Below are 22,101 nucleotides of genomic sequence, written 5' to 3'. Positions count from 1 at the left end.
GGTCAGAGTCCATGACTACACCTAGATTTCTGGCTTTATCTGTTGTTTTGAACATTGCAGACTGAAGCTCAGCGCTAACTTTTATACGTTCTGACTTGGCTCCAAAAACCATTACCTCAGTTTTATCTTTGTTTAATTGGAGAAAGTTCTGACACATCCAGTCATTGATTTGTTCAATGCACTTACTCAGTGTTTGAATTGGAGCATAGTCTCCTGGTGAAATTGTTACGTACATTTGTGTGTCATCTGCATAGCTATGGTAACTTATTTTGTTGTTCTTCATTATCTGAGCCAGTGGTAGCATGTAGATGTTAAAGAGAAGAGGCCCCAAGATGGAGCCTTGAGGAACCCCACATGTCATATTTGTCAACTCAGATTTGTAAGTTGTTTCTGTCCTTTAAGTAGGATTCAAACCAATTTAGAACTGTTGATGAAAGTCCCACCCGGTACAGGCTTATGCATGCTTCAAGAGTGTGAGTTAATTTCAACTGAGACTGTTGCATGTTGCATGTTGTGCATGTGTTTTTGTTCTGTTGTGTTCAGTCATGTTTTCTGTGTGTAGCACAACGAATTAGGCTGCAACTGTATTTTTCTCATGCAAGCCAATGTTGCATAATGAAAATTTATTTAGGAGATATAGCTCCGTATGTTAAGCGTGCAACATACAAAAAGATGCAAGCTTGTTAAACAGCTCTATTATTATTATTATTAGGTTTATTATTTTGTTTCACTAACCCCTGACCAAGGTATTTGTTAGATCATTTTTCTTACATGAACAGTGTAATAGAAAAATATTATACTTGCTTACTTACTTTAATAATATAATTGTGTGATTCTTATTTGCTAATGTTTATCTATATTTACTACTTCTTAGCTAAGCTTGGGGAAATTCCTTATTAAGAAGATGTGTTGCAATGTTGTTAGTTACACTCCATGTGCACCAACAGTATGACCTTCAACTCAGTTGAACTGAGAACATCCTGATATGCCCTCCCTATGACTGACTGAACTTTCTTGCAAGAAATAAAATACGACAAAGACAGCTGACTGGTTTGATTCTCTATTCACATTTGATAAATAAATTCCCACCACAACAGATATACAAAGCATAATACAAACATTAAGAAATATATTAATTTAATGGTTTTATGCCACTTTTTTATTAGTAAGTGCATTGTAGATAAGACAGTATCTGACATTCGTAAATCCTCACAATTTCAGTAGCATGATACAGAAATTACAGAGAAGCTAAACAAAACCTGCATCTTTCTTTTATTTAAATAATAAAGAAGAAATCCCCCAAAACATGTTTACCAAGTTTCTATAAAGGATATACTTGTTTATTATAAATGTTACAAGGTTCAAAGTCATATAAAGCAGACGGGTTCCTAAATGTTATTTACTACATGACATTTTGCATCTCGTCCTTAAGAGGGCAGTACTGATTCACTGTACACTTTGGATAGTGTTTCAAAAGAAAGGGTCTGGAGCCTCATGTTACTTTAATCCATCCGGATCCAACATAATATGACGTTGTTTTTTGTAGAAAATGCAAAAATGCTTACTTGTGATTAAAACATTACCAAAAATGTTTATGAATTGTTAGAACTATTACATTTAAAGTCCTTAGCAGTTGTTTATATGACATACTTATGTGAATTATTAAATGTTTTTCTAGCATATCAAAAGAATAATAATTAAAACACAGTCCAACTGATTCAAACAGGAAGCCCTGGCTTAAACATTGGATAATTTCCCGATTATGTAAAAAGGATGAAAGTGATTTCTCAGGTGAGAGTTAAAAATAAAGTAAAACATTTAATTAGTCAGACCAGATTAACCGGCACCTCTAGGTACCAAGCCTTTAAACTTTGTGTGTTTATCTTAAGCCACCTTCTGTGTGTCCCTCTCTCCTCCTTCAGTACCGAGACCTTCTTCTCACCAGGACTACTGCCAATGTCCCCAGCAAAAATAAACTACCAATCACCCCAAATGCTAACCCTGCCTTTTCACCACTAGACACCTGATTCAATTCTGGGTTAAGCTTCAGAACAAATATTTTGATTTCCTCTGTGTTGGCCAGTTTCCACGCCTTAGTCTGCCCTACTCTGACCCAGCTCTTCTCTCCTTCAGTCATGACCATAACCGTGTTTGTTGCCTGCATGCTGACAAGTGGAGGTTTGGTGAAAGGAGGCAGACGGACCGGAAGCAGCTCCCCACCTGTAAACAGGCCTGACTGGACACAGTAAAGAATCTCGTTGACCCCCTGCCAGCGGGTTGTTTGACTGACAACTGAAGAGACCTCCGAATGGCACAGAGTGCCTGGTGCCAGTTTCATAGTCATGAATCACACAGATCACTTGGCCATCTGAGAGAAAATGTAATGGGATGCAGTTTGGGCAGATTTTGGCTTTGGTGAGGGGGTTCAGATACCCTGAGTTTTCTGGGGCCTTCCCGCTAACAGAGCACCAGTAAGTGTTGATGCGAGCAGAGCGAACATGGTAATTGTCCTGACAAACTTGCCGATGGCAAGTAAAAATAAGTTTACACGAATAGCTTTGGTCATGGTCCATAGGTCTTGTAGCCCTGCTGTTTAACTTCTGATCTCAGTAAGATGGCCGCGTAAGGTGAACGACAGGAGAAATCCCCTGTGTCAGGGTTTTTATGGGCCAGGGCATCACATAGTGGACCTGCGTCTGAGCTGTCATTAACACACTCTTGGTAGACACCTCCAAAACTGAGGTTTGTAGCAGGGCCCTCACATGATGCATCATCAATGTTGGCTTGGAAGTTAAAGTTCTTAGAGTTGACGTCGACGCACCCGGGCCGTGTGTTGACCTTGAAGTATCGCTCTACGGCCTGACTCACTGCAATGGCCACTTTACCAACTGTAGGCTGAGGCAGATCAGGGAAGGTGTTGGTGTTTATAAAGTAGTGTAAGGGGAATCCAGACCGATCAATAGCAACCAGGTTGTTCCTGGTACTTTCCTGCCACTTCTGCAGAGTGATGCCAGGATAGAAAGGTATGCCGCCACCATGGTTTTGGAAAAGAGAGTACTGAATATTGGACTGATAAGTTTGAAGTGAAGAGCTTTGCTGGGTATTTTGGCTGCTTATGTCAAATTTGAGTTTGGCAGGCCCGCCTGCGCTTTGACATTGGAACTTTCTGACGAATTGCCCGACATATATATTGAACGGAGGTAGTCTTCCTGCACCAAAGTGGCCCCAGCGTCAACACTAGTGATAACATGGGTCCCATAGTCCAGCACCATCCTCTCTGAGAGATAGTCTGCGTTTCTTGTTTGGTTGTTTTCAATTGCATCGGCTATTTCTTTGGCTTGTTGAGCAAAACGTGCATCCAGAGTGAAGTCAGGATAAACCTTTACTGTGTAGATGAAGTTACGAACCTTTGAAGAAAAAGACAACATATGAATATATTATAGTTTGTATTTACTTTAACTTATTCACTTACTATTTATATTCTTTACTTGATATTTAGGGGAAATCTGTCCAGAACTACAGTTGAAAATGGTCTCACATTTGTAGATTTAGTGTTTTTTTTTTCTAAATCAAGCAAGCCATGATAGAAAAACACTTTATAATGTAATATTTGTTTCATACACAATTGATATCCCAAATACATGTGCTTTTTTTGTATTTGTCCGAACCATGACAATATAAACTTACTTGCACTCTGGTTGTTGTTGAAGAATCTTTGACCTGGTGGGTTTTCATCCTTTGGTTCTCTTTTGAGAATTTTCCATTTAGCGCAGATAGGAAAAACATTTCTGCATTAATGCTGTGAGATGTAGAGATCTTCTGCTGATGATCTCTGAGCTGGTCCCCACACCCGTCTCCTTGTGGTGGATGACAAACACCTCATCTGGGATTAGGTTGAGCCCGTCCTCGGTGGTTTGGCACTGGAAGTAGCCGATGTTAATGACTCGACCTGTAGCCATGTTTCGGAGATTGTCCCAGTGTCCGCCCAGCAGCACCTCCAGTGCTGGGACAGAGAGGTTGGTAGTGGCACGGCATTCTCTGAGCCAGTTGGTGGGGCGGCCGATGGGGACAGCAGAGCAGACCTGAAGGAGAGAGAGAGCCAGGAGGCTCGTTGTTACCTTCATGGTGACTGTGTCCTAACGGATCAGACAACTGACTATCACATGACAAACATGTTTTAGAACCATTTGGGTGAAAATTACATTTTACTTTTGTTTGTAAGTGTGCCTTTTGGTTTTACCCCAAAGAATATTTAAGCGTGCTATTTAACAAAAAAATTACAAAATGTGATTAAATCGGGATGTTCTTCCTAAATTATTACCAAGCTTATTCTCAATTGAAATAAAACTTTACGGTTTAAATAACACATACAAAATAAATGTTAAAACCTACAACAAGAGGCAATAACATATGTTTCATATACTGCAATTACTGTGATGTATGTTAAATAATTGTTCAGGTTATTTAAAGATGGGATTTCTCAGACCTTAGACTTTGAAAAACGTTTGCATTTCCAAAGGGGTGATTTTTGGTACAGAATAGGAATAATAAAAATAATACAGGCACATTATTAACATTGAACAATGGAGAGAAAACAAAACTCCCTGATATGCATATATCAAGGAATGAAACTTGTTTTCCATATTCCCTTATATATATATATATATATTAGGATCAGGCCATTTGTAAGTGCGACAATAAGGGAGTGTCTGGAACTCCCCTGAAAGTGAAATAAAGGTATCCAGGTAGACCATGTCACGAGATCAGCCTTCAGTATCAGCTTGATCAAAACAAAACTTAAGCTTAACAACAGCAACCCAAAAGTCCCACTGCTTTGGTTGATAAATTCTCTGTTTCACATAGTTTAAATACTTGTAAGGTAAAGTTATTTTCTTCACAAAACTTTATTAAAGGGAACAGAAAACAGACATGAAAACAAGATATACTGTAATTAAAAGGAAGTGGCAGTGTTTTTCACATGTTTGTGAACAGTCACATGAGTGAACTTCAGGGACGTGCACAGGTACGGGATATTGTTGCCCGGGCAACGGCCCGTTTCCCCTTTTTGGCTGACCTGCCCCTCTGGAGAGAGCGAGAGGTTTTTTTTATTTTTCTGTTGTGGTCGAATCAACATGATAAGCCCACAATTAGTATTGTAGTGTCTCGCTGCGGGAAACACACCAGCTTCATTCTTCTTCGGCTGAAATGCTCCTCTCGAGCTCTGTTCCTAAATATCTATAGACCACCCAAATACTGTGCAAGCTTTTTTGATGACTTTACTGAACTGCTGTCTATAGTGTGTATTGACTTTGACCGTCTAGTCATTGTTGGTGATTTTAACATCCATGTTGACAACCCCCAGGACAGAGGGGCTAAAGAACTATTTTGTGTTCTTGATAGCTATGGACTGACTCAGCATGTGACGGAGCCCACGCACAATAAGGGGCACACTCTGGACTTAATTATCTCAAAGGGTCTGAATATCTCTAAGGTTGTGGTGACTGATGTTGCACTCTCTGACCATTCCTGTGTTTTCTTTGAGAGCTCTATTTCTGTTCACAAAAGTGTTCAAGAGGTAACCACAAAGCGATATTTAACTAAAGATACTAGGGAAATGTTTACTCAGAATTTTTCTTCCACACTTGCCCCTGCCAACATCTCAGTAAATGAGCTAGTAGATCATTTTAATTCAAAAATTAAAAATGTTATAGATGCCATTGCTCCAACTAAGGTAAAGGAAGTGTCTGGCAAGAAAATATCTCCATGGAGAAAGGCCATGACCGTGAAAACAGAAAAAAGAGAATGTCGAAAAGCTGAACGCAGGTGGCGAAAAACAAATCTCCAGGTTCACTTTGAAATCTATAAAGAGAGACTTGGCCTTTATAATTTGGAATTGAAAAACGCACGACAATCGTTCTTCTCTGACATCATTACCAAAAACAAAAACAACGCACGTGCCTTGTTTGCTACCGTCGACAGACTAACTAACCCCCCAGTGTCAGTAGCCTCTGAATTTCTATCCACCAGGGCATGCAATGATTTTGCCTCCTTTTTCACTGACAAAATTCAGAAAATCAGACAAGCAGTCAGTGCCTCTGCATCAGGAACAGCAAATGTGTTGTCCCTATGTCCACCTAACATCAATTGAAACACCATGACACAATTCCATCAGATTAATGATAAAAACCTAGAGGACATTATTCAACTTCTGAAATCCTCCTCTTGCTGCCTTGATATTATTCCAACAGGATTTTTTTTTCAAAGATGTTTTGCCTTGCATGGCCTCAGATCTACTTCATATAGTAAACAAATCTCTTCACTCAGGTATTTTTCCACAGGCCCTGAAAACTGCAGTCATTAAACCGCTCTTAAAAAATAATAATCTAGATGCTTCAGTAATGAACAATTACAGGCCCATATCAAACCTGCCATTTCTAGGTAAAATCATTGAAAAAGTTGTTTTTCAACAGTTGAGTAATTTCTTGCATTTAAATAACTGTTTCGATGTGTTCCAGTCAGGCTTTCGTCCAAACCACAGCACTGAGACTGCTCTTGTAAAGGTCTTTAATGACATCCACTTAAACAAAGACAGTGGCAGAACTTCAGTGTTAGTATTATTAGATCTCAGTGCTGCGTTTGACACTGTTGACAGCAACATATTACTAGACCGACTGGAAAACTGGGTGGGACTTTCGGAAACAGTTCTGAATTGGTTTGAATCCTACTTAAAGGACAGAAACAACTTTGTTTCTATAGGTAAATACACATCTGAGTTGACAAATATGACATGTGGGGTTCCTCAAGGCTCCATCTTGGGGCCTCTTCTCTTTAACATCTACATGCTACCACTGGCTCAGATAATGAAGAACAACAAAATAAGTTACCATAGCTATGCAGATGACACACACATTTACGTAACAATTTCACCAGGAGACTATGCTCCAATTCAAACACTGAGTAAGTGCATTGAACAAATCAATGACTGGATGTGTCAGAACTTTCTCCAATTAAACAAAGATAAAACTGAGGTAATGGTTTTTGGAGCCAAGTCAGAACGTATAAAAGTTAGCGCTGAGCTTCAGTCTGCAATGTTCAAAACAACAGATAAAGCCAGAAATCTAGGTGTAGTCATGGACTCTGACCTGAGTTTCAACAGTCACATTAAAACTGTTACTAAATCAGCCTACTATCACCTAAAGAATATATCTAGGATTAAAAGACTAATGTCACAGCAGGATTTTGAAAAACTTGTCCATGCTTTTATCTTCAGTAGACTCGACTACTGCAATGGTGTCTTCACAGGTCTCACTAAAAAATCTATTAGGAAGCTGCAGCTGATTCAGAACACCGCTGCTCGAGTCCTCACTAACACTAAGAAAGTGGATCACATCACTCCTGTTCTGAAGTCTTTACACTGGCTTCCTGTGTGTCAAAGAATAGATTTCAAAATACTGCTGCTGGTTTATAAATCACTGAATGGTTAAAAAATACATTTCTGACCTCCTGCTAAATTATGAACCATCCAGATCTCTCAGGTCTTCAGGGACTGGTCAGCTTTCTGTCCCCAGAGTCAGAACTAAACATGGTAAAGCAGCGTTCAGTTATTATGCTCCAAATATCTGGAACAAACTCCCAGAAACCTGCAGGTCCGCTGCAACTCTGACTACTTTTAAATCCAGGCTGAAGACTTTTCTTTTTGTCGCTGCTTTTAATTGAACTATTCATATCTTAGACTGCACTGTAACTTTTATTCATGTATTTTTTTCTTTTAATGTTTAATTGACTGCACTGTAACTTGTATCCTTGTATTTTTTCTTTTAATGTTTATTTTATTAGCTTTTCTTTTTAATGACTGATTTTAAATGCCATTTTCTTAATCTCTTTCATTTTTTGTAAAGCACTTTGAATTGCCTTGTGTTGAAAAGTGCTATATAAATAAACTTGCCTTGCCTTCTACTACTACTTCTTCTTCTTCTCCTTCTTCTTACATGTAATTGCCCGCATGGTGAACTCCCTCGACGGGGCCGCTCACTCTCTTTTCTAGATCGCCCCCTCTCTCTTCTCTTGATCGCCCTCTCTCAGAGAACACTTCACTGCCCACTTCATTGTAGGATTTCTGCCATGTCTCTACTTTAATTTGACCATCTCTGTTATTATGTTATGGAATACTAAATAAATAAGTAATTAGATACCTTACACATTACTGTGCTCATAAAGAATGATACCAATAATGCGTATTGAACTGGTTTAATTAATTAGTGAGTTTATTTAAGGTAATTATAGAAGCCCTATTTTATCAGTATGTCTGCAATGGTCAAACTACATTGAATTGTCCCCATTTTTTCTTTAGTAGTTACTAACATTAGATATTTTAATGAGATATGGACCGCAGAACCAAAAATGTCCCTGGTTTTCATTTAAAAAATCAAGTCACCGAATGCAAGTAGTTGCCTTAGCTTATTTTGTTATGAGATGATGATGTGAATTACTGTTCAAATTAGTTAATGTAATAATCGTTTTGGTCTTATATATTTTTTCGGGGGGGGAGGCCCTTTTTCCAGTTTGGAGCAATAGCCCCTCCAAATGTCTGTGCACGTCCCTGGTGAACTTCACTGTAAATGTCCTGGGAATGTCTGACATCAAGTCACTAGGCAACAGCAAAGCAAACAGCCAAGCCTGGAGGAAAGCAGTAACACGTATGAACCTAGAATCAGATACATTAAATGCACTATTCATTTGGAGCAATATGAGGAACTCAATACATATTCAGTTTTATATAACCTAGGAAACTATAGCTATGTATTCAAGTTATTTGTTATTGGCTTAAAATGTGACATGGTATGAATCAATAATGTTCACACTAATCTGATCTCACCCCCACGTACCACTTCTGGCAATACATTTTAAGACTGAAGACTTTAAAACAAAAACTACACCCTGTAAAGTATAACCTAAATAAAAAAACGTGATTTTCTTGAGTTTATCATATACATCAATACCAATTTAAATATAACAGTGCAAGAAATCCAGTTTTTAATTCTGTAAAATACATCTCAGTTCCCAACTTGTTGACATGTTATTTTGGTTAGTTTGTACTAACTATTTGTTGAACTGAACTGTTGTTTCAACATTATTCTTTACATTTCTTTGTTTTTAGTAACTCCTGACCAACGTATACTGCCCACTGCAATAACACCTACAATAAATCACCTCTGGCTGGAAGAGAACTCTCTGCTCCATAGTTTCTCTTGGAATAAAACCCCATTTTACATTTATATAATCTGTTCAATATGTAATATTAATATTCCATCTTTCATATATTTATATATATATATATAATACCTTGTTAAATTTAACATGTATATTTTCTACTTTCTTGTTTATTTCTAGTCTTTTCATTTTAATTGTACAATGCCTTGTCTTTTTATGCTGCTGTAACACAAACATTTCCCAAATTGGGATCAATAAAGTACCATCTTATCTTATCTTATTTAGAGAATTAAGGGTTTTTCTTACCTTAAGAGACAGACCATGCATAAAACAAAAAACAAAGTGTGCCACTTTTATTAGTTGTGAAGTGCAGTGTAAACAAGTTTAACTGACATTTATGAATACTTACAATTTCAATAGCATGATACGAAAGTTAAGTACAGTACATAATAAATCCTATATCTAATATTCCTTTTATTTATATATTGGATAAAAAAGGTGTTTAGATTATCTTAAAAAATGATCTGTTAAAAAATGTGTATAGACAACATGTTTTATAAATGGTACAACAATGAAAAACATTATATAAAGCATACAGGTTCCTAAATGGGGTTTTAAAATGTTTATATACTCCATGACATAATGCGTCTCGTCCCTTTTGAGGGCAGTATTGAATCATTGTAAAAAGGATGAAAGTGATACCTGAGATGAGAACTGAAAAGAAAGTAAAAAAAGAAAGTCACACCAAATTTCCCTTGCTTGTCTGTCAAGCCTTTAACGTGTGTTTATCTCAAGCCTCCTGCTGTGTGTCCCTCTCTCCTTCAGCACAATTAATCTCACTATGTATTTCCTCATAGCCTCTAGCTGTCCTAACCCCAGACAGCCTCCTCCTTTTCCTCACAAGAACAACTGCCACTATCCCCAGCACCATCATACCAATCACCCCAAAGACTATCCCTGCCTTTTCACCACTAGACACCTGATTCAATTCTGGATTAAATTTCAGAACAAATTCTTTGATTTCCTCTGTGTTGGCCAGTTTCCACGCCTTAGTCTTCCCTACTCTGACCCAGCTCTTCTCTCCTTCAGTCATGACCATAACTGTGTTGGTTGCCTGCATGCTGACAAGTGGAGGTTTGGTGAAAGGAGGCAGACGGACCGGAAGCAGCTCCCCACCTGTAAACAGGCCTGACTGGACACAGTAAAGAATCTCGCAGCCGTCGCTCACTGATGCGAGGTGCTGGCTGAACTTAGGAGGGCAGCGATGTTGACCCCCTGCCAGCGGGTTGTTTGACTGACAACTGAAGAGACCTCCGAATGGCACGGAGTGGCTGGTGCCAGTTTCATATTCATGACTCACACAGATCACTTGGCCATCCGAGAGAACATTTAATGGGATGAAGTTTGGGGGGCAGCTTTTGGCTTTGGTGAGGGGGTTCAGGAGAGAAGGGCTATATATGCCTCCAAACAGATACCCTGAGTTTTCTGGGGCCTTCCCGCTAACAGAGCACCAGTAAGTGTTGATGCGAGCAGAGCGAACGTGGTAATTGTCCTGACAAACTTGCTGATGGCAAGTCAAAACCAACCAACATCTATGGCTTTGGTCATAGCAATCGTAGGTCTTGTAATCCTGCTGTTTAACTTCTGATCTCAGTAAGGTGGCCGTGTAAGGTGAACGACAGGAGAAATCCCCTGTGTCAGGGTTTTTATGGGCCAGGGCATCACATAGTGGACCTGCGTCTGAGCTGAGATGAACACACTCTTGGTAGACACCTCCAAAACTGAGGTTTGTAGCAGGGCCCTCACATGATGCATCATCAATGTTGGCTTGGAAGTTAAAGTTCTTAGAGTTAACGTCGACGCACCCGGGCCGTGTGTTGACCTTGAAGTATCGCTCTACGGCCTGACTCACTGCAATGGCCACTTTACCAACTGTAGGCTGAGGCAGATCAGGGAAGGTGTTGGTGTTTATAAAGTAGTGTAAGGGGAATCCAGACCGATCAATAGCAACCAGGTTGTTCCTGGTACTTTCCTGCCACTTCTGCAGAGTGATGCCAGGATAGAAAGGTATGCCGCCACCATGGCTTTGGATAAGAGAGTACTGAATATTGGACTGATAAGTTTGAAGTGAAGAGCTTTGCTGGGTATTTTGGCTGCTTATGTCAAATTTGAGTTTGTCAAAAAAGTTTAAGCCCGCCTGCGCTTTGACAGAGGAACCTTCGGACAAATTGTCTGACACGTATGAAGAACTGAGGTAGTCTTCCTGCACCAAAGTGGCCCCAGCGTCAACACTAGTGATAACATGGGTCCCATAGTCCAACACCATCCTCTCTGAGAGGTAGTCTGCGTTTCTTGTTTGGTTGTTTTCAATTGCATCGGCTATTTCTTTGGCTTGTTGAGCAAAACGTGCATCCAGAGTGAAGTCAGGATAAACCTTTACTGTGTAGATGAAGTTACGAACCTTTGAAGAAAAAGACAACATGTTAAGTTGGTATTTATTTCAACTTATTAAATTACTATTCATATTTTTGAGGGGTAACATTTGTAAAAATCTGTCCAGAACTACAGTTGAAAAAATAGCCATCTGTCTCACACTTTCAGATTTTAAGTAATGTTTTAAAAAAAAGAAATTCTATGATGGTGAAATAATTTTTATATCTGTTTCATTCACAACTGCCGCTGTAACATCTAGTGCTTTTTATTCAACTAATGACGATAGAAACTTACTTGCACTCTGGTTGTTGTTGAAGAATCTTTGACCTGGTGGGTTTTCATCCTTTGGTTCTCTTTTGAGAATTTTCCATTTAGCGCAGATAGGAAAGATATGTCCGCATTAATGCTGTGAGATGTAGAGCTCTTCTGCTCCAGCCAGGAGTTGATGATCTCTGAGCTGGTCTCCACACCCGTCTCCTTGTAGGGGATGACAAACACCTCATCTGGGATTAGGTAGAGCCCGTCCTCTGTGGTTTGGCACTGGAAGTAGCTGATGTTCATGACTCGACCTGTATCCATGTTTCGGAGATTGTCCCAGCCTCCGCCCGGCAGCACCTCCAGTGCTGGGACAGAGAGGTTGGTGGTGGCACGGCATTCTCTGAGCCAGTTGGTGGGGCGGCCGATGGGGACAGCAGAGCAGACCTGAAGGAGAGAGAGAGCCAGGAGGCTCGTTGTTACCTTCATGGTGACTGTGTCCTAACGGATCAGACAACTGACTATAAGGTACAGCCAGGTTCCTCCTCTCTGACACCCTTTATCACATGACAAACAGGAACTTTGGTTTAAAAACTGATGGGGAGGGGGCTGGCTTTACTTTCGTTTGCAGGTCTGCTTTAAAAAATTCGCTTTTTAATAGAAAATAGCCAAAATGTTATAAAAACTGAATACTCTTCTTACATTTTTACCAAGCTTATTCTCTTTCCCAGTAAAGTAACTTTCCGTATAAAAAACATTTTAAAATTCACAACAGTATTCGGCTTTCAAGGTTATCTTATTTTCTTTACAGAGTTCCTCTTTTTAAATGGACCAAAAAGGAGATATGAGAACAAAAATTAAAAGGAAGTGGCAATGTTTTTTGACATGTTTGTCACATGAGGGTACATCACTGGAAATGTCCTTAGAATTTCCAAGTCTGAGTCACAAGTCTGAGCCTAGGTTAAAAGGAAAAACAGTACATAGGAATAAACCAAACATCAGATAACAATAAATGCACTATTCATTTGAAGCAATATTAGTAAAAAAAAAGAAGATTCTGTTCTATATTAAGTAGGAAACTTCACTATTTTCTAAATGTCTTTAATATTGGCCTAATATGTGACATGTTATAAATCAATGTCACACTTCTGTGACACAACCCCTACCACGCACCACCTCTGGAAATTCACGTTTGTCAGGATCGTTCTGTGTTTTGTTTTGTCTTGTCTTTTTCTATCTTTGGTTTCCTGTTTTATTTTTTAAAAGTGTTCACCCCCTGTCTTGCCTGTTGCTTTCTGTCTGATTACCCGATTGTGTTCACCTTGTGCCCCTGTGTTTTCTCCTCCCTCCTCACCTGTCTCTTGGTTCAGGGATTTAAGTTCTGGTCTTTCTGTCTATCATTGTTAGTTCAAACCGGAGAGACGTGATGTAAGAATTACATATTTATTGTTTACACGTCATATGAATGAAATGATTGCCACGATAATACAACAGGAGAATGTAATGGTGTTTGGCGAGTAGGCCCCGGTTTGCAGGATAATCATTCAGGAGGGAAAGAACCGCTCCGATGAAATCCCCGGGGTCTAGACACTGGTGGTGGTGATGAGTAGGTGAGACCGGTCTGAAGGAGGAAGGTTTAGCTTTGTCCTGAAGGAGACGGGAGGCGAGAGGGGTGGAGGCGGGTTGCGTGTGATCATCTGCAATGACAACTGACAGGGAGGAAGAGCAGGCATTTAAGGAATTTAGCATGTGCAGCGATTGGCTGCTGAGGGGTGACGCCCTCGTATTTAATGAGGGGGGAAGGGAGCCATAGAGTGACGTGTAAGTGACTCGTGTTAGGTCTTCCTTATTGAACTTGCGCTAAAGCTTTCATTTCCTTGTTTGTCTTGACTGTGTTCACGGGGAAGTGTTCTGTTTGTTCTAGTTAACCTTTAAATAAAGGTATTATCTGTGAAATCTGCATTTGGGTCCTGCCTGCTTCACTCACCCTGACAATGTTAAGACTAAGAGGAATACAAAACAAAATAAACTACACTATATATAAAAAATTACTCTTGGCAGTGAAAAAATGATTACAAATATTAAAATACCAATGCAAGTCAAATGTAAGAGATCCTGTTTTAAAACGTGTTTACATGACATTTGTATTAGTACGTAATAATTATTTGTTGTGTACTACACAGTTTATTATCCTACTGCTTTGATGTTTTCAATTGAGAGCAAATTTATATTTATTATAGAAATAAAAATAGAAGTGGTTACCTGTTACAAATACCTTGGTATCTGGCTTGATGATTATCTCACTTTTAAACGTCATGTCAATAACCTGCTTAAAAAGCTGAGGGTTAGGCTAGGTTTCTTTTTCAGAAACAAGTCCTGTTTCTCACTTGAGGCCAGGAAAAGGCTAGTCACTGTGACCTTTTTACCTGTGCTGGACTATGGTGATTTGATTTATATGAATGCACCTGCCCATTGCCTGGTTAAGTTAGATGCTGCGTATCACAGCGCACTGAGATTTGTGACAAACTGTAAAGCATTAACCCCATCACTGTACCCTGTATGCAAGGGCTGGTTTGCCTTCGCTAACTGTACGGAGGCTCAGTCACTGGTACATTTTTATATATAAAGCCATGTTAGGGAAACTTCCATCCTACATCTGCTCCCTGATCTCACGGCGAATTGTAAGTGGCTACTGCCTGAGATCGCATGCTGTAGTTTTATTAAATGTGCCAACTGCTAGGACTGTCTTAGGGTCCGGGAAGATAGCTTTTAGATGCGCAGCTCCTCTGTCTTGGAATAGTCTGCAATTGAAATGGAAACTAAGCAATCTGGTGCCACTAAATGTTTTTAAAGCTCGGTTGGATGCTACTCAATCGGAAGATGTTGGTACCTGCTCATGTGGATAGTTATTGTAAATTGTAATCCCTGTAATGATGCTTGTAAAATTTCCTTTTTGTTGTTCGGTTTATGTTTTATGTTTCATGTGGAACCTACTTGAGCAGGTCTCCCTTGAAAAAGAGATCAATGATCTCAATGGTATACACCTGGATAAATAAAGGTTTGAAATGAAATGAAATATTTTAGTGTTCATAATAGCCAAACTCATTATGTGCTCGTTTAGATAATCAGTGTTTTTCTATTAATCATCTTCAAAACATTTTCATGTTTCAACCTTAATTTCTATGTGTGTATATAATATATATATCGCACAATATCATTTAATTTGACGGATTCTGTACTGATTTTTTCAGATGTTCTATACGGTTACCACATTCTTCTTGTTACAGTAAGTATAACACTAATGAAAACTGACCTGAGGTGAACCTTGCCAGGCCTTCCCTGCTTCCTCTGCAGAGAATACATTATTACTGAGTCTGACCAGTAGATGGCAACACAAGCCATAAAGCTGCTCAACTCTACAGCTGTGCGGTTACCACATTGCACACAACATGTATTACACTTGATCTACTACTTCATCAGTACTTTATATCAAAACGGCAATGAGTTGTGTACTTTTTATTTGTTTGACTCATTAGCTGAACACCATCCATCTGCTAATCTGTAATTGTCCTCATTAGGCCCAACTCAATCAAAGAGAGTAATCCAGGGGCGGACTGGCCATTGGGAATACCGGGAGTTTCCCCGGTGGGCCGGTGCTGTGTGTGGGCCGGAGGGCCAAAAAAAAAAAAAGTCCTTTTTTTTGCCTAAATGCTACCGGCCCACATTTGTAAGTGTTCCGGCCCAGCCCAGCCCAGCCCAGTGGGGTGTGGCCAGGGTTGGGTTGTAACGGAATACATGTAACGGTGATCAGAATACAAAAATCAAGTAACTGTATTCAGCTCGCGTTACATTTGAAAAACGAGTAATATGATTACAGTTACTTTCGTAAACCTGAAGTGAATACATTTTGGATTACTTATTGGAATTATTGGTGGAAAGATTTCCTCACAACATTTAATATTCATTACTAAAGGTACAGCCGAATCATCACAGTGCACAAAACCGCGCAGATGGACCAAAAAGGGGAGCGTTTGAAAAAAATGTGCGGGTCCGCTCAGTGAAACGATAACAACGTAACATGGAGGAACAAAAGTCTGCGTTTAAATCGTGTGTGTGTGTGTGTGTGTGTGTTTATAGAGGTGTGTGTGGTTAAAACACATCAGCCACACCGCTCTTTAGCCTTTCTAATGATTCTGAAGGTAAACACAGTGAAGGCGGTGCGTGAAAGGCACTGCGCGCTCCTCTTCTCAGAGGCTGAGTTAACCCTCCCGCTGCCTCCTGGTGCTGCAGAGATTTCATGAAGTGAAGGAGGTTTTCCTTCTATAAAACAGCTGCGGGCAGCAGATACTGTGAGAGCCACAGACATGAATACATAGATCAAGGCAGACTGGTGCACACACTCTCCTGTTTTGCCAATCCGGTGCTTAAACAAATATAGCTCTACACCCCTGGCCGAAATGTCCTTAAAATGAAGTCCGAGTTCGACATTTTAATTCATGTCATGCCAACACTGGCAGGACAGAAGGCGACACGCCCTTTCTAAGCCATGTCCTCACATCCCAAGCTGCATCCCCAAAAAGTTCATTATGTTGTTACAACAGGGTTCAGGGGGAGTGGCTGTACCCGTAGGCTAGAAAAGGGGGAAGTGACGTCTGACTCAGAGGTCGCGTGGCTGTGGAGAAGAACGTGTTGCCCACATTCTGTTACTGAGTTTAGGCTAGTTAGCTATCAGGTTTATTGTTTTGGGTGCAGTCACTTTTGCCTCCACTTGCTGTTCAAATAAATGTTGAAGGAAAAAGTTAATTTGTTTACAGTTCTGTTTTATATGGAAGAAGACGAAGAAGAAGAAGAAGAAGATTTTTAAAACAAATTGTATTTGCATTTGTTTTAAACATACACCCACCCTGCAAAAGAGTCGGAACAAAACTAATACATTACACAATCAAATAAATAAATAAACAGATTTTTATGACTACTAAATAAATATCATTTGAAAACCCCATTTGAAAGCGTTTTACCCATTTAAAAACATCCTCTTTTACACACTTTAAAAACAAAAACTACACCTATCCTTTAAAACTTCAATATTAGAGAGTCATTCTCCTCCAGCGAGCACAGAACCTGCCCAACAGCCCACACATCCAGAAACCCCTGCAGATGATTGATCAGCGTATAGTACGCATGCTCCACCCTCAGACGCGCTGCCACCAACCCCCTCAGACAGAGCACTGCATCCGTCCATTCCACTCCAGCAAGTTGGTTCTTCCTACTTTTTCAGATTGCTAATTTTGCATTAGCAAACAAGAAATTCATCAATAGTAGGGTTTCTTTCTTTTTCAGGATGTATTTGGGGCCATGGACAAAAAGTGGTATGGAGAAAACCTCCCCGAACCCTTCCACCCACCCCTGTAACATGTTTTTAAGACCAGCCAATCGGGGACAGGACACGACTAAATGCTCCAATGTTTCTGCCATAAAACAGAACGGACAGCCTCCCCTTGTGCCTGGGTCAAAATGAGCTCTGTATTTGTTAGTGGCTATTGCACCGTGTATAATTCTCCATTGGATGTCAGCCATCCTTTTCTCAACCGGAGATTTATACAGGATCCGCCAGCTGCCCTGAGGGGAAGAGCCCAAGCCAAACACATCCGTCCACCTCGACTCTCTGACGCCTGCGAGCGAGCTGAGGTTTAACACCTTTACACAGCTAAGGTATAGCTTCTTCCCATTGCAGGAGGTGAAATTTGCAGGTGTTAGAGTCCCCAGTGATAGCAGGAGACCATCCTCCTCTCTCCATTCCCCCACCGCAGGACCCACACTCAAGGCAGGAAAAACATAATCATGTCCCTTTCTCCACTGGTCAGCCAGATCTGCATCCAGAGCAAAAGTCCGGTGGGATGGCGACAGCGACTGCCACACCTCATCTACCAAGTTCTCCAGAACTCGGGTTGATCGAATGCCCGTCACCTCAGCCAGTTTTTCTGTGGAGACCCCCGTCAAATGGCCAAGTTTTACCACTCCCGCTTCAATGAACGCATTTTTTAGGGTGGCTGAAGAGAAAAGGGTTCCAGAAAGAAAACCAGTGTCAAACAGTGGTTCCTCAAACAGCCACATCCCAGGCCGGGGGTCAGGTGGTCTGGTAAAACTCAGAATCTTCCAGGCATTGATGACTGAGCAGTAAAAAGGTGTAAGTCCAGTTATCTTGTACGCAGGGTCCTTCAGCAGAAACAGGTGTTTATCAAAACCAAAGCCCCCTGCCCTCCAGAGCAACAGCCTGGCCATAGCCAGCCAGCAGGGAGAGGCACCATACAGCAGCCGCTGAGCTGCCTGCAGTCTAAAAGCAGCAGTCCTTGCAGTAATGTCCACGAGGCCCTGGCCCCCCCTCCGCCACAGGCAGGTACAGGACCGATGCTGGCACCCAGTGATGACCCGACCAGAAGAAATCCACGAGGAGCCGCTGCAGTTGTTTCATGAGGCCCGGCGGTGGGGTTAACACCTGGAGTCTGTGCCACAGAGACGAGGCAACCAGATTGTTGGCTACAAGAACTCTTCCCCTGTAGGACAGCTGGGGTAGCAGCCATTTCCATTTGGCTAATTTTGCTTGCACCTTTCCCAGCAATCCCTCCCAGTTCTGTGCCACCATGTCCTCAGACCCCAACCAAACTCCCAGGACCTTTAAACCCTTGTTTCTCCAGCTACGGTTACCAGGAAGACTGGGCCTATTTTCTAGACTCCACCGACCTACCAAAACTGCCTCACTCTTCTCCCAATTAACTTTGGCTGAAGCAGCCTTCCTATACAAAGCTAAACTGTCCTGTAGCTCCTGGATATCTCGCTGACCCTGGACAAAAACACTGACATCATCAGCATAAGCTGATACAACCACCGGGGGGGCCTGAGCTGACTCTGGCAGACACAGGCCCCTCAGCCGGTTTCTAAGTCTGCACAAAAGCGGCTCGATGGCAATACTATATAATAGGCCTGAGATAGGGCAGCCCTGCCTGATCCCCCTTTTAACTGGTACAGGTCTGCTCAGCCCTCCCCCCACCTTCACAACACAACATGCATCACTGTACAAACACTTCACCCAGGACAAAAAATGCTCCCCAACACCAAAAGCCTGCAATGTGGCAGCCAGAAACGTGTGATCCACACGATCAAACGCCTTCTCCTCCTATTATACAATTTGTAAACATCAAAAGTGTCTCTCATCAAAAACAAATTGTCCACAATTGATCTGCCAGGGATACAATATGTCTGATCAGTACCGATAAGAAGTTCAATAAAACACTTCAGTCTGTTTGCTAAGACCTTTGACAGTATCTTATAGTCCGTACATAAGAGAGCCACAGGTCTCCAGTTCTTAAGCAGGGTTAGATCTCCTTTCTTAGGCAACAGTGAAATCACTGCACGCCTACAGGAAGCTGGAAGAGTCCCTTTCCCAAAGGACTCCATCAATACTTCTAGCAAGTCATGTACCAGAATACTCCAGAAATGTTTAAAAAAGTCTGCAGGTAAACCGTCTATGCCCGGAGCCTTGCCGGAGGCCATCTGTGTCACCGCAGAGGTCAATTCCTCCAGCGTAATGTCAGAGCCCAGGGTGTCACTTTCGGCTGGACTCAGCTGTGGAAGACCCTGAAGAAGTTCATCAGCAGCTTCCACGTCACAACCTTCGGCTTTGAACAGGTCTGTGTAGAAGGACACTGCATGCCTCCTCATCTCAGCAGGTTCAGAGGTTACCTGTCTATCGGGGAGACGCAGACATACCATCTGCTTCCTTTGGCCCACAGACCTCTCCAGGTTGAAGAAAAAGGTGGTTGGTGCATCAATGTCTCTCATGGAAGTAAAACGGGCTCTGATCAGAGCTCCCTTGGCCTTCTCCTGAAGAAAACAGTTAAGCTGTTGTTGTTTTAGGAGGGACTGTTCTATATTTCGAGCAGACACACTATCTAACTCCTCTATAGCTCTCCTAATGTTTGCAGTGGAGTAGGCTGTATACTGTTGGCAGAACACTCTAATCTGAGCCTTTCCTACCTCCCATCACTGACTCAGGGAGGGAAAAGACTCTTTCTTTGATTTCCAGTTGATCCAAAATAATTTAAAATTCTCACAAAAAGTCAAATCTTGTAACATTTTAACATTAAACTGCCAGAACGATCTAGGTTTCTCTGTGTTGGATACAACCAAATCTAAAGAAACTAGCTGATGGTCTGTAAAACCAACAGGTTGGATGTGACAGTTCACTGCACGAGTAATAGAAGAAGCAGACATGTAAAATCTGTCTAGCCTGGCTGCACTGACGCCCCCATCTAGCATTCTCATCCAGGTGTATTGTTTAACAGAGGGGTGCTTCGTCCTCCACACATCCACTAAGTCAGCCTCTCTTATCACCTGTGACAGTAAAAGGGACGACTGAGGATGCGGCTCCTGTCCTATTCTGTCTAAAGTGACATTAGTGCAAGCGTTCCAGTCCCCCCCCCCAAGTATAACACACTCCCCCTGTACACTAGTGTCTAGCTTGTCTTTTAATAACTGAAACACAGATACACGTGCAGGGCCCTGATTGGGTGCATAGACATTAATAAAAGTGAAAAAGAACTCTAACAGTTCCACTTTCACCATCAAGGCTCTACCTGCCACTATCTCTGTGCTGGATAAAATCTTAACATTTAGAGAGGGGGAGAAAAAAACAGCTACTCCAGCACTAAGGTTTGAGCCATGACTGAGTACATACTGACCCCCCCACCACATTCCCCAGTCCGTCTTCATTCAGGCTATCACTGTGCGTTTCCTGCAGAAATATCACATCTAATTTTTTCTGATTAAAGACCTCCAACACTAAAGCTCTTTTCTGTGCACTTCTACCCCCGTTAATGTTTAAAGAAGCAACCCTTAAAGCCTGCATTAGAGGAAGGAGATAGAGAAAAAGAACAGACAGGTACACACAGCAGAGAGGAGACACCCAGTGTTGCATGATCATTTTGAAACTATTTAGACCTTTTCAGTTTCCCCCCTTTTTTGCTTCCTTTCGTAACTTTTTTCATAGTAGTTACATGCTTCCTGAGACGATAGCCTCTCTTTACCCTCTAACCCTACAACTTTCAGAAGAGTGCTCACTGCTCACTGTATGAAGAAACTTGTTAGTGTCAGGGAAAAAGTCTCTCACTTCCACTGCCTTGCCAAAGGACTCATCTAAAAATACATTAATCTCTTCCAAAGAATATATCTCTGCATTCTGAGAGAGACTATCTGCAACTGAAACACAGTCAGAATCCCCCTCACCGTCTGTGTCCATCTCTGTCACCTCATTATTGTCTGCAGCCTGTTGAAGCTCTTTTTGCCTCCCAGAACCAGACGGCAGCTCCTGCTGTGTGCCAACAGCCTCTACCTGTCCCACAGCCCCGGTCCTCACCTGTCCTGCTACATCATCTCCCACCCGTTTACCTGTTTCCACATTTGTTCCTCTCACACTCACCACACTCTCTACAATCCCTGTTTCATCTCTCACGATATTCATCCCTACTTCATCCGCAGCCCCTGGGGCCCCGGCGGGTGCAACAGCAGCCCCCCGCGACACCGGCCTCCGCGGCCGCCGACCCAGCGGCCCCAGCGACCGGCTCGGCTGCCCCGGGCTCGGCTGCCCCGGGCTCGGCTGCCCGGGCTCGGCGGCCCCGGGCTCGGCGGCCCCGGGCTCGGCGGCCCCGGGCTCGGCGGCCCCGGGCTCGGCGGCCCCGGGCTCGGCGGCCCCGATCTCGGCGGCCCCGGGCTCGGCGGCCCCGGGCTCGGCGGCCCCGGGCTCGGCGGCCCCGGGCTCAGCCGCCCCGGGCTCAGCCGCCCCGGGCTCAGCCGCACCCGGCGGAGCGGCGTGCCGTCTCTGTGGACATGCAACACGTTTGTGACCCGACTCTCCGCACTCAAAACACTTTACGTTCCCTGAGCTCGCATACACCATATAAAAACCCTCTTCGTGCCTCACCCGGAAAGACACATCTAGTGTCTGAGTGGGACAATTCAGAAACATGAACACCTGTCTCCGCAGAGATTGGACATGTTTTAGCTTTTCATCCTTACACCCCAGAGCAACAGTGCGGAGAGTACTAGCAAACTTACCGAAACGCTTCAGCTCCCGTTCCAGCGCCTCATTCGGGATGAATGGAGGAACGCCAGACACAGTGATCCGCGTGGACGGTGTGACTTGAATAT

The 22,101-nt window shown here is 42.2% G+C and overlaps 1 protein-coding gene and 1 pseudogene across 2 annotated transcripts; both read right to left on the bottom strand.

The window, feature by feature from the left end:
* Nucleotides 1-1,149: 1,149 nt before the first annotated feature.
* On the bottom strand, nt 1,150-13,429 carry LOC117558566 (annotated as a pseudogene).
* LOC117558564 (macrophage-expressed gene 1 protein-like) lies at nt 9,547-22,101 on the bottom strand. Of its 2 annotated transcripts, XM_034234823.1 has the most exons (3): nt 22,009-22,101; nt 11,938-12,345; nt 9,547-11,671 (listed from the first exon to the last, which is right to left on the bottom strand). In XM_034234823.1, exons 2-3 carry the CDS (start codon nt 12,220-12,222, stop codon nt 10,001-10,003), a joined length of 1,956 nt encoding a protein of 651 aa, XP_034090714.1. In that variant the 5' UTR covers nt 12,223-12,345; nt 22,009-22,101; the 3' UTR covers nt 9,547-10,000. The 2 variants fall into 2 exon arrangements, with proteins under 2 accessions (XP_034090714.1, XP_034090713.1); XM_034234822.1 differs by lacking the exon at nt 22,009-22,101 and having other exon boundaries at nt 9,549-11,671; nt 11,938-12,433.

Source organism: Gymnodraco acuticeps, unplaced genomic scaffold (assembly GCF_902827175.1).
Source record: "Gymnodraco acuticeps unplaced genomic scaffold, fGymAcu1.1, whole genome shotgun sequence".
In the NCBI taxonomy this organism is placed as follows: domain Eukaryota; kingdom Metazoa; phylum Chordata; class Actinopteri; order Perciformes; family Bathydraconidae; genus Gymnodraco; species Gymnodraco acuticeps.
The sequence above is the reverse complement of the archived record's forward strand: the minus strand, read 5'-3'. Positions and strand labels throughout refer to the sequence as shown.